A 14,174-nucleotide genomic window follows, 5' to 3' on the forward strand; every position below is an offset into this window, starting at 1 on the left:
AATAGACAAAGAAAAGCTGTTCCCATAACCTGAGAGTACCAGAACTAGATTTAAGGTTTTGGGAAAGATTTGCAAGTGGAAATGTGAGGAAGAGCTGTTTTATGCAGCAAGTGGTAATGACCTGGAACTTTCTACCTATGAAGATGATGGAAGCAGAGACAACCCAACAATTTCACTTCAGAGAAATTACAAGATAGAATGGGGGATTGGGACTACTTGGATTGTTCTACAGAGAGCCTGCATGGCCTGGACTTAAACACCAAGTTATAATTTTCAAGTTCCTCCCACCTATCCCACCGTTAAAAACCAGGCCTACACACCATCTGTGACCAGGAGAAGAAGGGGGAGCAACTTCTGCCCTGTTTCCTCTTCCAAATACATTGTGAAATGACTGCATGGAGAGGCCTGTGGGCTGGCTGACACGAACTCTTCCTCAGGCTGTCAGCAGTAACTTGAACAAATTGAGCTGTAACTTCTGAACTCCAGGGTGGCATATTTTGGGGGTGTGGTACCTCTAAGATTCACTGCGGTTAACCCCCACCCCATCCCTGACACCCACCATTCCTCCGCCACTGAGGCCCTCCAAAAACCAAGGCCTGATGCCCCCCACCCAAATCCCCAATCCCCTCCTAGAGGCCTGACACTTCCCCGCGCCCCCCCCTCCCGCCCCACCTCCACACACAAGTCTGATGCCTTCCCCAACATAGAATCATAGACAGAATCCCACAATGCAGAAGAAGGCCATTTGGCCTATCGAGTCTGCACCGACCACAATCCCACCCAGGCCCTATCCCCGTAACCCCATGCATTTATCCTAGCTAGTCCCCCTTTTACCCTATCTAGTCCCCCTAACATCACCGCCCCCCCTCAAATCCTACCCACCTTAAACACTTACCTTCTCCCTGGCCTGTCAAGGATCTTTAAGCTTCACTTGACATTTAACCTACCCGACTTACAGCATCTAGTGTCATTAAAAAATGAGCTTGGCATCCTGGCAACCAACCGAGCTGCCTTCAATGCTGGACCCGTGGGATGCGCTGCACTGCCCCCAGATCTCAGATGGCCTGAGTCACAAGGTCGAGCAAGACAGGATGGAAAAATGTTTTGGGTAAGAAACTAGGAGTGGAATAACAATCCGATGCTGATTACCACTCCGAGGAAGTTCAGTCTCTTACTTTTTTTTATTCACTCATGGGACACGAGCGTCGCTGGCTGGCCAAGCATTTATTGCCCATTCCTAGTTGCCCCTGGAGGGCAATTGAGAGTCAACCACATTGCTGTGACATTGGAGTCACATGTAGGCCAGACCAGGTAAGGACGGCAGATTTCCTTCCCTAAAGGACATTGTGAACCAGATGGGTTTTTCTGACAACGGTTTCATGATCATCAGCAGATTCTTAATTCCGGATATTTTTTATTGAATTAAAATTCCACCATCTACCGTGGCGGGATTCGAACGAGGGTCCCCAGAACATTAGCTGAGCTTCTGGATTAGTAGTCTAGCGATAATACCACTAGGCCATTGCCTCCCCTCAAGTGGTTCAGTATGAGCTTGGGTTCTGTTTTACCCCTGGATTGGCCCAAGAGTACGATTTATTTGAAAAACAATTGCAATGTCTGCTTAATAAGCTACACGACAAGATTTCTTATTGTGGATGGCCTTGATGACTTAATTGCATTCTGTATTCCGGTTGTACAAAATCATTCCTCATCGAAATGGGAATCTTTTTGAAGGGTGGGATTTATTTTGGATGCCAGCAGATCTTCCTCAGCTTTGCTCAGAGTGCCTATGACAATATTCTGCTCTATAACAAAAGATGTGGAGATGCCGGTGTTGGACGTTGGGGTGGGCACAATAAGAATTCCCACATACTACCTCATACACTTCAGGAAAGGATGTCCTGTGGCATGGTACATCAGCGAGACAATGCAGACGCTACGACAATGCAGACGCTACGACAACAGACGAACGGACACCGCTCGACAATCACCAGGTAGGAGTGTTCCCTTCCTGTCGAGGAACACTTCAACAGTCAAGGGCATTCAGCCTCCGATCTTCGGGTAAGCGTTCTCCAGGGCAGCCTTCAAGACACACGACAATGCAGAATCGCCGAGCAGAAACTGATGACCAAGTTCCGCATGCATGAGGGCGGCTTCAACCGGGATCTTGGGTCCATGTCACACTATGTGTAACCCCCACCATTTGGTTTGGGCTTGCAAAATCCTACTAATTGTCCTGGCTTGGACAATTCACACCTCTTTAACCTGTGATTATCCCTCTCTCCACTCGCATTGTCTGTACCCATAGAGACTTGATTCACTGTTAAGACTCGCATTCCAACCATTATCTTGCAATTGTGCCTTTGTCTATTTTGGCCGTGTTGGTGAACCCAACTCTCCACTCACCTGATGAAGGAACAGTGCTCCAAAAGCTCATGATACCAAATAAACCTGTTGGACTTTAACCTGGTGTTGTGAGGCTTCTTACTCTCTCCACAGATGCCACCAAACCTGTTGAGTTTTTCCAGCAATTTCTGTTTTTACCCCAGCCTATCCTATCTAGGCTTTCCTGATAATTATAAGTGCTCAGTGCAGATATATAAGGTGAAACCCTTAGCACGCTGAAGCTCTTTAACACTGCTCCATTGCGACATCACTTCACATTCCAAACCTAGGCAAAATGTCATCAGTTTTATGATGAATAGTAGAATTATTTGAGGAGCTGAGTTCCTCCACTACTAAGTATAGCATATGCTATATGTATACTTCGAATCAGGAGTGTCCTGACAATTTTATCTTCGCAGTTGCTTGAGTGTCAAGAATCAAGGCAATATTTGAGATTGCTAACCATGGCTCCATGGGAGAAACATGTTGCAATTTATATTATTGTTAAAATTAGCTCTCAAAAATGTTTTCATTCATAGGATATTGCAGCTGAGAAATAGACTTGCACTTATATATAGTGCCTTTCATGACTCAGGATGCCTCAAAGCACTTCACAATTGATGAGTGCATTTGAATTGAAATCACTGCTGTAATGTAGGAAACACAGTGGCAAATTTATGCACAGCAAGCTCCAAAAAACAAAAATATGATTAGGATCAGATAAAAGTCATCTCCCAACTCTGGTTGAGGGCTCTGTTCTGCCCTCTGTGACTGGACCCTCAACTCCCTAACCCGTAGATCGCAATCAGTTAGGATAGGTAACAATACCTCTTCCATGACTATCCTCAACACCAGTGCCCCACAAGGCTGTGTTCTCAGCCCCTTACTATACTTATTATACACTTATGATTGCGTGGCCAAATTCAGCTCCAATTCCATTTTCAAGTTTGCTGATGACACCACTGCAGTGGGTCGGATCTCAAAGAACGACGAGATGGGAGTACAGGAAAGAGATAGAAAACCTAGTGAAATGGTGCGATGACAATAATCTCTCCCTCAATGTCAGTAAAACGACGGAGCTCGTCATCAACATCAGGAAATGTAGTGGAGGACATGTGCCTGAGTACATCAATGGGGATGAAGTGGAAATGGTCAAGAGCTTCAAGTTTCTAGGTGTTCAGATCACCAAGAATCTGTCCTGGTCCCTCCACGGCAACGCTATGGTTATGGTGTGGAGATGCCGGCATTGGACTGGGGTGGGCACAGTAAGAAGCCTCACAACACCAGGTTAAAGTCCAACATGTTTATTTGGTATCACGTGCTTTCAGAGCGCTGCTCCTTCATCAGGTGATTGGAGAGTTGGGTTCACAAACATGGCATATATAGACAGAGACTCAATTGCAAGATAATGGTTGGAATGCGAGTCTTAACAGGTAATCAAGTCTTAACAGGTATAGACAGTGCGAGTGGAGAGGGATAATCACAGGTTAAAGAGGTGTGAATTGTCTCAAGCCAGGACAGTTAGTAGAATTTTGCAAGCCCAGGCCAAATGATGGGGGTTACATATAGTGTGACATGAACCCAAGATCCCGGTTGAGGCCGTCCTCATGCATGCGGAACTTGACTAATCTGTTTTAGTGATTTTGGTTAAGGGATTAAATATTGGCCAGGACACTGGGACATAACTCTATTATGCTCCATTGAATAATGCTATAGTTCTGAGAAGGAAGACAGGAACTCAGTCTAACATCACATCTGAAAGACGACACCTCCGGCAAAGCAGCACTCCCATGCTACTGTATTAGAACATCAAATTCAACGATTAGATTGGATATGTGTGTGAAAAAGATTGGCTATAAAAGTATATGGGAACAGGGAGAGTAAATGTAAGTAGGAATATTTACTAACATGGAGGGTAAACGCTGAAGCAGGCTGGATGGGCCAAATAGTCTTTTTTGTGTTATGTCGATGCGAGAGGTAATGTTTCGATGCAAAGGAGATTAAGAAAAAATAATTTTCTGTAAAAACGTCACTTAAACCAGATCCAACAGACAGACTGATATTACTTTATTGCTGTAATTTCCAATTTCACACAACCCAAATACACAAATGAGAAATGTAAAATGTCAATGTTACTATAATTTACATGTAAAAAATGTCCACCACGTGGTTCCAAAACACACTCATGGAGAGTAGTGGTTTCAAACCCATCCCAGAGATTCAAGATGTTGCTTGTATTTCTGTTGGAATCTGGAGTATTCAAGCCGTCTTCAATCAACTTCTAAGACAATGTCAACATTGTCGTGAACTCCTTGAAGTAGCAGCTCTCCAGTGAAGCTAATCTTTTTCTTCTTCTTCGCGGCTTTCAGAGTCCCGACCAGGGCCTCGAAAAGATTGGCACATCTATCGTCAGTGAACAGCACTCCAAACTTCACCCTAATTTTACCATCTGCACCTGGACACAATACAAGGATAGCAGTAAGTCAGTGCCAGCCAACACCACATGCTCTAATCTATACACAAAACCACAGTGCTTTCTGCAACTTAATATCAGCAAAACAGAACACATCGTATCCAGACCCCACCTGAAACGTCACATCTTAGAAACAGAATTAAGCTATTTGGCCTCTTCTGTTCTGCCATTCAATTAGATCATAACTGATCTACCTTAACTCCATCTCCATGCCTTGGTTTCATTGCCCTTAATACCCTTGCCTAATACAAATTGATTAATAAGGGAATCAGGGGTTATGGGGAATAGGCAGGAGAATGGGGATGAGAAAAATATCAGCCATGATTGAATGGCGGAGCAAACTCGATGGGCCGAGTGGCCTAATTCTGCTCCTCCGTCTTATGGTCTAAATCTATTCAATTTTGACATTTTCAATTGACGCTACAGCCTCAACAACGTTTTAGGGAGAGTGTTCTAGATTTAAAGTAAAGTTTATTTATTAGTCTTCTAAGACAATGACAATGACAATTAATTTATTACATTAACACTGCAATGAAGTTACTGTGAAAGTAGTCGCCCGGCACCTGTTCGTGTCAATGCACCAAACCAGCACATCTTTCAGAATGTGGGAGGAAACCAGAGCACCCGGAGGAAACCCACGTAGACACGGGGAGAACATGCAAACTCCACACAGACAGTGACCCAGGCCGGGAATCGAACCCGTGTCCTGGCGCTGTGAGGCAGCAGTGCTAACCACTGTGCCACCGTGCCGCCCCGTCCTGTGTGTGAAGAATTTCCTGATATCACCTCTAAACAACCAGGCCTTAATTCTAAGGTCATGCCCCTTTATTTTCTCTAAATACCTTATCAACCTCTTTAATTGGATCATCCTTTCATCTTCTATAATCAATGGAATACAGAGAGTCAATCATGTACAGGGGGACTGGATTCAAATGTGGGCCACGCTGGGAATGGAGTGGCAGATTCCTGTCCCTGAAGGACAGTAGTGATGTGCTTTTAACATCCAGTTGGCAGATTTCATGTGCTTATTTCCTCCTGGTGCCAGCCCAGTTTACCAGACCTTTGAATTCACAAACTGCCAGGTTTGAACTCCCAACTTCTAACTCGCTCGGCCAATATCGTTATCACCAGGCTGCCATATTCACTGCAGCCTATTGGCAAAAACAATTAAATAAAGCTGCAGCTTTATTACTGAGATTAAACTTTTTGAAACAAAAATCTCCGATCTCCTATAAGGGGCAGTTTTCAGTGTAAAGGGAGAAATCAAGGCCAATATTTCGTATTTGAAATGTGCCTGAACTTTGAAGGAAGAGCACTTGCTGTACCTGGACAATAAGTATTAAGATACTGTCGGGTCTCTACAGGGTCCCAGAGACCTCCACTATAATTCTTAGATAAGAATCCTGATAAACTTTCCTTTCTTCCCATCATCTTGCTTCCATTATTCTACCATACTGCTTGTGTTAGTTTCTGCCTTTCATCATTTTACATTCAGTACAGAATGAAGCCCATTGTGTTCATGCTAGCCCATGATTCAAAGAATTTACTTCAATCCCATTTCCTTTGGCATACTTCTCCTAGATATCTCTCACCCCACAAGCCAAGGTGGCCCCTCCCGCCTTGTATTTATGCCGGCGTTTTAACCACTTTTTGTTCTTATCCTAGGTTAAAAACCATTGTCAGGTCCAGGCATAATATTGAAGAAAAATTCACCACCACCAATATTTACAACTTCCCCAGGAATTAGAAGCTTTGTAATTTACTGACCTGGTGATCCAAGGCGATGAATCTCTTCAATTAGAAGATTGATCTCATGCTCAATATTCATTCTCAACCTGAAGGGAATCAATCTTTCTCATTAGCATTTTGAAGACTAGTTTACAGGTTTGTATCAATGCATCTGAATTGTCCTTTTTTGATGTTTTAAGTTTTATTTGTAATTTCTTTTTAAGGCAGTGTCGCTTTAAGGGCTGCCCCTTTTATTTTGTCCATCAGTTTGTTTGATTTGGTTTAATTCATTTATCCCAAAAAGTTGTGTCTGTGCAGGACTTAGGCAGAGAAGGTTATGGAGAAATTTGATTGAGGAGTTTCAATAGAAAGTTTCCTCTGGCAAGAGGTTCACTAGAGGATACAGATTTAACATTGTTGGCAAGAGGAGATTCTTTTTTAACTCAGTGATTTGCTATGGACTGGATTTACAGTTGAAAAATAAGAATCTAAAGGGTATGTATGAGGAAAGATCAGGGAAGTTGGACAAGTTGGATTGCTCTTTCAGCAGAGTCCGCACAAGCAAATCTCTTCTTTCTGTGCTGTATGACTCTCAATGGCTTGTACAAATGGGAGATAATCCAGCATGCGGAGGTTGAGAATTACAATAGCAAAACACTTGTAAGCTTGCAAGGAGTGAGAGATAGAGATGCTAATTTTACCTTGCATCATGTGAGCAGGGGAAAAAGAAAAAAATTTGGTCTATGGGAAAAATGAAGGGGTCTCCTCACCCATCACCAGCATGTCAACAGAAGTCACTGGAAGGATTCACTGACATGCATAGAGAACCAGGATTTAATGTATTGCTCACTGAGGTGAAATGGAAAACCACCTTTATTTTTCCCCGAGGGTTTCAGCTGAAGCATAGCAATGCTTAGATGGAGTGTTAAGTTCTCTCTGTTTTTGCCAGTGTTCAAACTTTCGCACTTCTGCAGCCCTGACCATACAGACATCCAAACAAAATGGATATAAGATTACTCTGGATCCAGTGTTAGCTTGATTCAGTTGGTAGCACATCCATTCACCTCTGCATCAGAAGGTTATGGGTTCATGCCCCACTGAAGGAGGGCACATAATTTAGGCTGACATTCCTGAGGGAATGTTGTATTTCCAAGAGGTGACGCCTTTTACATAAGATATTGAACTGACTGTCTGCCTGCGCTATAAAAAATTCCTGCCTTAGGACACAGTCCTGAGCAACTTACAACGGGTGGCATGGTAGCACAGTGGTTAGCACTGCTGCTTCACAGCTCCAGGGACCTGGGTTCAATTCCCAGCTTGGGTCACTGTCTGTGTGGAGTTTGCACATTCTCCTCGTGTCTGCGTGGCTTTCCTCCGGGTGCTCCGGTTTCCTCCCACAGTCCAAAGATGTGCGGGTTAGGTTGATTGGCCCTGCTAAAATTGCCCTTAGTGTCCTGAGATGTGTAGGTTAGAGAGATTAGTGGGTAAAATATGTAGGGATATGGGGGTAGGGCCTGGGTGGGATTGTGGTCGGTGCAGACTCGATGGGCCGAATGGCCTCTTTCTGTACTGTAGGGTTTCTATGATTTCTACGATTACCTGGGATGCTGGTAATTCTGCAATTTAAACAGTAATGAAATGAATTAAGTTATTCAATAAAGTGAATGACTTTCATACTGAGCAGAGCAGAATTAGGATCTTTAGTCGTTGAAGCAGACTGTGAAGTTCAGTATCAAATACTTAAGCATTCACCAATGAACATAGAATAAATCTTCACTAAAAATAATTGACATTTAGCACAAAATGCAAAGTCAGTGCAGAATAAACATGAGCATGGAATAGTTGTTTCTGGGATGTAAATTGTATGTAATTCTATGCACTAAAAGGTTCCTCATCTGTTTGAGCATAATGCTGGAGACTGTTTGTATTTCAAATTATTATTTTGGCACAGTTAGAAAATGCTCCTCTTGCTGTGACATTGCACAAGAGACCGACAAGGGTTCCAAACTTGACTTCTGGTCTATAAATCGGGTGTGCTAGAACAGTAATGGGTTCTGCACTAATTGGATGTGTCCCCAGTGGGAGTGGAAGAGACAAAGGAACAATATGAACAAGGTTTCCTTATCTTGCCTCTTATGTTTTTCCAATTGTCTCCTACAGGATATGTGTAAATGAATGTCAGACAAGTACAAAATAAGGCCCATCTTCAAAACCATGCACTGTCCATCCCTCTACCATTCAGATTGCTGACACTAAGTTTCTTGGTCCCAGGTTTGAGCATTGGATTAAACTCTACATTACCCAGTGTTAGCCAAAGCGATAATATGGGTCCAATCCAGTGATTTCACAATTACATGCTATTGTAGAACTCGCAACTTTCCACTCACACACAATGAATATAATTGAAGTGAGGTGTAACCCGGCTGGCTGCAACACTGCACAAGTCAGTCATGGAAGAGAGGGGGACGGGGTGGGAAGTGGAATGTTATTCTTAACAAACATCGATGCTTATCACATTGAAGATTATCAATTTTGAGGAATGAAGATTCCCATTTTGGGCACCAATTGAGTACATCAGATGTTGCCCAATTTACACACAGTAAAGATCCCCAACTCAGCAGGACATCTAGTGAAATTCAGGGCAAGCCAACTTGAAGTGTAGGGGAGTGGGGTGGATGGAAGGACAACCCTACAGAAAGGAACACTCACTCCCAGTTCATCTGGCACATACATTCAAGATCTACGTGCATGTGTCAGGAAGTAGACAGATCTTAAGATTAGCATAAGGAATTGTTGCGCAAATAGGATAATGTAGACTTTGTTTGAACAAGTTCCACTTAAAGGAATGAAGTATGTGCTTGAGGGCAAGTTTTCCAGCAGACACCAAAGAGCAAAAGGGAAGGGGGGCGGGGGGGGCGGGGAGCCAGCGGGGCGTGGGGGTGAGGGGGCCAGCGGGGCAGGCCAGCGGGGTGTGGGGGGGGCAGCGGGGTGTGGGGGGGGCAGCGGGGTGTGGGGGGGGCAGCGGGGTGTGGGGGGGGCAGCGGGGTGTGGGGGGGACAGCGGGGTGTGGGGGGGACAGCGGGGTGTGGGGGGGACAGCGGGGTGTGGGGGGGGCAGCGGGGTGTGGGGGGGGCAGCGGGGTGTGGGGGGGGCAGCGGGGTGTGGGGGGGGCAGCGGGGTGTGGGGGGGGCAGCGGGGTGTGGGGGGGGCAGCGGGGTGTGGGGGGGCAGCGGGGTGTGGGGGGGGCAGCGGGGTGTGGGGGGGCAGCGGGGTGTGGGGGGGGCAGCGGGGTGTGGGGGGGGCAGCGGGGTGTGGGGGGGCAGCGGGGTGTGGGGGGGCAGCGGGGTGTGGGGGGGCAGCGGGGTGTGGGGGGGGCAGCGGGGTGTGGGGGGGGCAGCGGGGTGTGGGGGGGCAGCGGGGTGTGGGGGGGCAGCGGGGTGTGGGGGGGCAGCGGGGTGTGGGGGGGCAGAGGGGTGTGGGGGGGCAGAGGGGTGTGGGGGGGCAGAGGGGGGTGAAGGGGGCAGAGGGGGGTGAAGGGGGCAGAGGGGGGTGAAGGGGGCAGAGGGGGGTGAAGGGGGCAGAGGGGGGTGAAGGGGGCAGAGGGGGGTGAAGGGGGCAGAGGGGGGTGAAGGGGGCAGAGGGGGGTGAAGGGGGCAGAGGGGGGTGAAGGGGGCAGAGGGGGGTGAAGGGGGCAGAGGGGGGTGAAGGGGGCAGAGGGGGGTGAAGGGGGCAGAGGGGGGTGAAGGGGGCAGAGGGGGGTGAAGGGGGCAGAGGGGGGTGAAGGGGGCAGAGGGGGGTGAAGGGGGCAGAGGGGGGTGAAGGGGGCAGAGGGGGGTGAAGGGGGCAGAGGGGGGTGAAGGGGGCAGAGGGGGGTGAAGGGGGCAGAGGGGGGCGAAGGGGGCAGAGGGGGGCGAAGGGGGCAGAGGGGGGCGAAGGGGGCAGAGGGGGGCGAAGGGGGCAGAGGGGGGCGAAGGGGGCAGAGGGGGGCGAAGGGGGCAGAGGGGGGCGAAGGGGGCAGAGGGGGGCGAAGGGGGCAGAGGGGGGCGAAGGGGGCAGAGGGGGGCGAAGGGGGCAGAGGGGGGCGAAGGGGGCAGAGGGGGGCGAAGGGGGCAGAGGGGGGCGAAGGGGGCAGAGGGGGGCGAAGGGGGCAGAGGGGGGCGAAGGGGGCAGAGGGGGGCGAAGCGGGCAGAGGGGGGCGAAGGGGGCAGAGGGGGGCGAAGGGGGCAGAGGGGGGCGAAGGGGGCAGAGGGGGGCGAAGGGGGCAGAGGGGGGCGAAGGGGGCAGAGGGGGGCGAAGGGGGCAGAGGGGGGCGAAGGGGGCAGAGGGGGGCGAAGGGGGCAGAGGGGGGCGAAGGGGGCAGAGGGGGGCGAAGGGGGCGGAGGGGGGCAGAGGGGGGCGAAGGGGGCAGAGGGGGGCGAAGGGGGCAGAGGGGGGCGAAGGGGGCAGAGGGGGGCGAAGGGGGCGAAGGGGGCAGAGGGGGGCGAAGGGGGCAGAGGGGGGCGAAGGGGGCAGAGGGGGGCGAAGGGGGCAGAGGGGGGCGAAGGGGGCAGAGGGGGGCGAAGGGGGCCAGAGGGGGGGTGATGGGGCCAGAGGGGGGGTGATGGGGCCAGAGGGGGGGTGATGGGGCCAGAGGGGGGGTGATGGGGCCAGGGGGGGGTGATGAGGCCAGGGGGGGGGGTGATGGGGCCACAGGGGGGGGGGTGATGGGGCCAGAGGGGGGTTGATGGGGCCAGAGGGGGGGTGATGGGGCCAGAGGGGGGGTGATGGGGCCAGAGGGGGGGTGAAGGGGGCAGAGGGGGGTGAAGGGGGCAGAGGGGGGTGAAGGGGGCAGAGGGGGGTGAAGGGGGCAGAGGGTGGGTGAAGGGGGCAGAGGGGGGCGAAGGGGGCAGAGGGGGGCGAAGGGGGCAGAGGGGGGCGAAGGGGGCAGAGGGGGGCGAAGGGGGCAGAGGGGGGCGAAGGGGGCAGAGGGGGGCGAAGGGGGCAGAGGGGGGCGAAGGGGGCAGAGGGGGGCGAAGGGGGCAGAGGGGGGCGAAGGGGGCAGAGGGGGCAGAGGGGGGCGAAGGGGGCAGAGGGGGGCGAAGGGGGCAGAGGGGGGCGAAGGGGGCAGAGGGGGGCGAAGGGGGCAGAGGGGGGCGAAGGGGGCAGAGGGGGGCGAAGGGGGCAGAGGGGGGCGAAGGGGGCAGAGGGGGGCGAAGGGGGCAGAGGGGGGCGAAGGGGGCAGAGGGGGGCGAAGGGGGCAGAGGGGGGCGAAGGGGGCAGAGGGGGGCGAAGGGGGCAGAGGGGGGCGAAGGGGGCAGAGGGGGGCGAAGGGGGCAGAGGGGGGCGAAGGGGGCCAGAGGGGGGGTGATGGGGCCAGAGGGGGGGTGATGGGGCCAGAGGGGGGGTGATGGGGCCAGAGGGGGGGTGATGGGGCCAGAGGGGGGGTGATGGGGCCAGGGGGGGGTGATGGGGCCAGGGGGGGGTGATGGGGCCAGGGGGGGGTGATGGGGCCACAGGGGGGGGGGTGATGGGGAGAGGGGGGGTGATGGGGCCACAGGGGGGGTGATGGGGCCAGAGGGGGGGTGAAGGGGGCAGAGGGGGGTGAAGGGGGCAGAGGGGGGTGAAGGGGGCAGAGGGGGGTGAAGGGGGCAGAGGGGGGTGAAGGGGGCAGAGGGGGGTGAAGGGGGCAGAGGGTGGGTGAAGGGGGCTGAGGGTGGGTGAAGGGGGCAGAGGGGGAGTGAAGGGGGCAGAGGGGGGTGAAGGGGGCAGAGGGGGGTGAAGGGGGCAGAGGGGGGCGAAGGGGGCAGAGGGGGGCGAAGGGGGCAGAGGGGGGCGAAGGGGGCAGAGGGGGGCGAAGGGGGCAGAGGGGGGCGAAGGGGGCAGAGGGGGGCGAAGGGGGCAGAGGGGGGCGAAGGGGGCGGAGGGGGGCGAAGGGGGCGGAGGGGGGCAGAGGGGGGCGAAGGGGGCAGAGGGGGGCGAAGGGGGCAGAGGGGGGCGAAGGGGGCAGAGGGGGGCGAAGGGGGCAGAGGGGGGCGAAGGGGGCGAAGGGGGCAGAGGGGGGCGAAGGGGGCAGAGGGGGGCGAAGGGGGCAGAGGGGGGCGAAGGGGGCAGAGGGGGGCGAAGGGGGCAGAGGGGGGCGAAGGGGGCCAGAGGGGGGGTGATGGGGCCAGAGGGGGGGTGATGGGGCCAGAGGGGGGGTGATGGGGCCAGAGGGGGGGTGATGGGGCCAGGGGGGGGTGATGGGGCCAGGGGGGGGGGTGATGGGGCCACAGGGGGGGGGGTGATGGGGCCAGAGGGGGGTTGATGGGGCCAGAGGGGGGGTGATGGGGCCAGAGGGGGGGTGATGGGGCCAGAGGGGGGGTGAAGGGGGCAGAGGGGGGTGAAGGGGGCAGAGGGGGGTGAAGGGGGCAGAGGGGGGTGAAGGGGGCAGAGGGTGGGTGAAGGGGGCAGAGGGGGGTGAAGGGGGCAGAGGGGGGCGAAGGGGGCAGAGGGGGGCGAAGGGGGCAGAGGGGGGCGAAGGGGGCAGAGGGGGCGAAGGGGGCAGAGGGGGGCGAAGGGGGCAGAGGGGGGCGAAGGGGGCAGAGGGGGGCGAAGGGGGCAGAGGGGGGCGAAGGGGGCAGAGGGGGGCGAAGGGGGCAGAGGGGGGCGAAGGGGGCAGAGGGGGGCGAAGGGGGCAGAGGGGGCAGAGGGGGGCGAAGGGGGCAGAGGGGGGCGAAGGGGGCAGAGGGGGGCGAAGGGGGCAGAGGGGGGCGAAGGGGGCAGAGGGGGGCGAAGGGGGCAGAGGGGGGCGAAGGGGGCAGAGGGGGGCGAAGGGGGCAGAGGGGGGCGAAGGGGGCAGAGGGGGGCGAAGGGGGCAGAGGGGGGCGAAGGGGGCAGAGGGGGGCGAAGGGGGCAGAGGGGGGCGAAGGGGGCCAGAGGGGGGGTGATGGGGCCAGAGGGGGGGTGATGGGGCCAGAGGGGGGGTGATGGGGCCAGAGGGGGGGTGATGGGGCCAGAGGGGGGGTGATGGGGCCAGGGGGGGGTGATGGGGCCAGGGGGGGGTGATGGGGCCAGGGGGGGGTGATGGGGCCACAGGGGGGGGGGTGATGGGGAGAGGGGGGGTGATGGGGCCACAGGGGGGGTGATGGGGCCAGAGGGGGGGTGAAGGGGGCAGAGGGGGGTGAAGGGGGCAGAGGGGGGTGAAGGGGGCAGAGGGGGGTGAAGGGGGCAGAGGGGGGTGAAGGGGGCAGAGGGGGGTGAAGGGGGCAGAGGGTGGGTGAAGGGGGCTGAGGGTGGGTGAAGGGGGCAGAGGGGGAGTGAAGGGGGCAGAGGGGGGTGAAGGGGGCAGAGGGGGGTGAAGGGGGCAGAGGGGGGCGAAGGGGGCAGAGGGGGGCGAAGGGGGCAGAGGGGGGCGAAGGGGGCAGAGGGGGGCGAAGGGGGCAGAGGGGGGCGAAGGGGGCAGAGGGGGGCGAAGGGGGCAGAGGGGGGCGAAGGGGGCAGAGGGGGGCGAAGGGGGCAGAGGGGGGCGAAGGGGGCAGAGGGGGGCGAAGGGGGCAGAGGGGGGCGAAGGGGGCAGAGGGGGGCGAAGGGGGCAGAGGGGGGCGAAGGGGGCAGAGGGGGGCGAAGGGGG

General features: G+C 54.7%; 1 protein-coding gene across 2 annotated transcripts in view; it reads right to left on the reverse strand.

The window, feature by feature from the left end:
- Window positions 1-4,439: 4,439 nt before the first annotated feature.
- Window positions 4,440-14,174, reverse strand: part of abracl (ABRA C-terminal like) — a 28,455-nt gene continuing 18,720 nt past the window's right edge. For both annotated transcript variants that reach the window (XM_078230521.1, XM_078230522.1), the window contains 2 exons: window positions 6,626-6,693; window positions 4,440-4,840 (listed from right to left, as the gene is read on the reverse strand). In XM_078230521.1, coding sequence (XP_078086647.1) covers window positions 4,656-4,840; window positions 6,626-6,686 — 246 coding nt within the window. In that variant the 5' untranslated portion in view covers window positions 6,687-6,693 and the 3' untranslated portion in view covers window positions 4,440-4,655. The remainder of the gene's footprint in view (window positions 4,841-6,625; window positions 6,694-14,174) is intronic.

The sequence above is a fragment of the Mustelus asterias genome, chromosome 15 (genome assembly GCF_964213995.1).
Source record: "Mustelus asterias chromosome 15, sMusAst1.hap1.1, whole genome shotgun sequence".
NCBI lineage: Eukaryota > Metazoa > Chordata > Chondrichthyes > Carcharhiniformes > Triakidae > Mustelus > Mustelus asterias.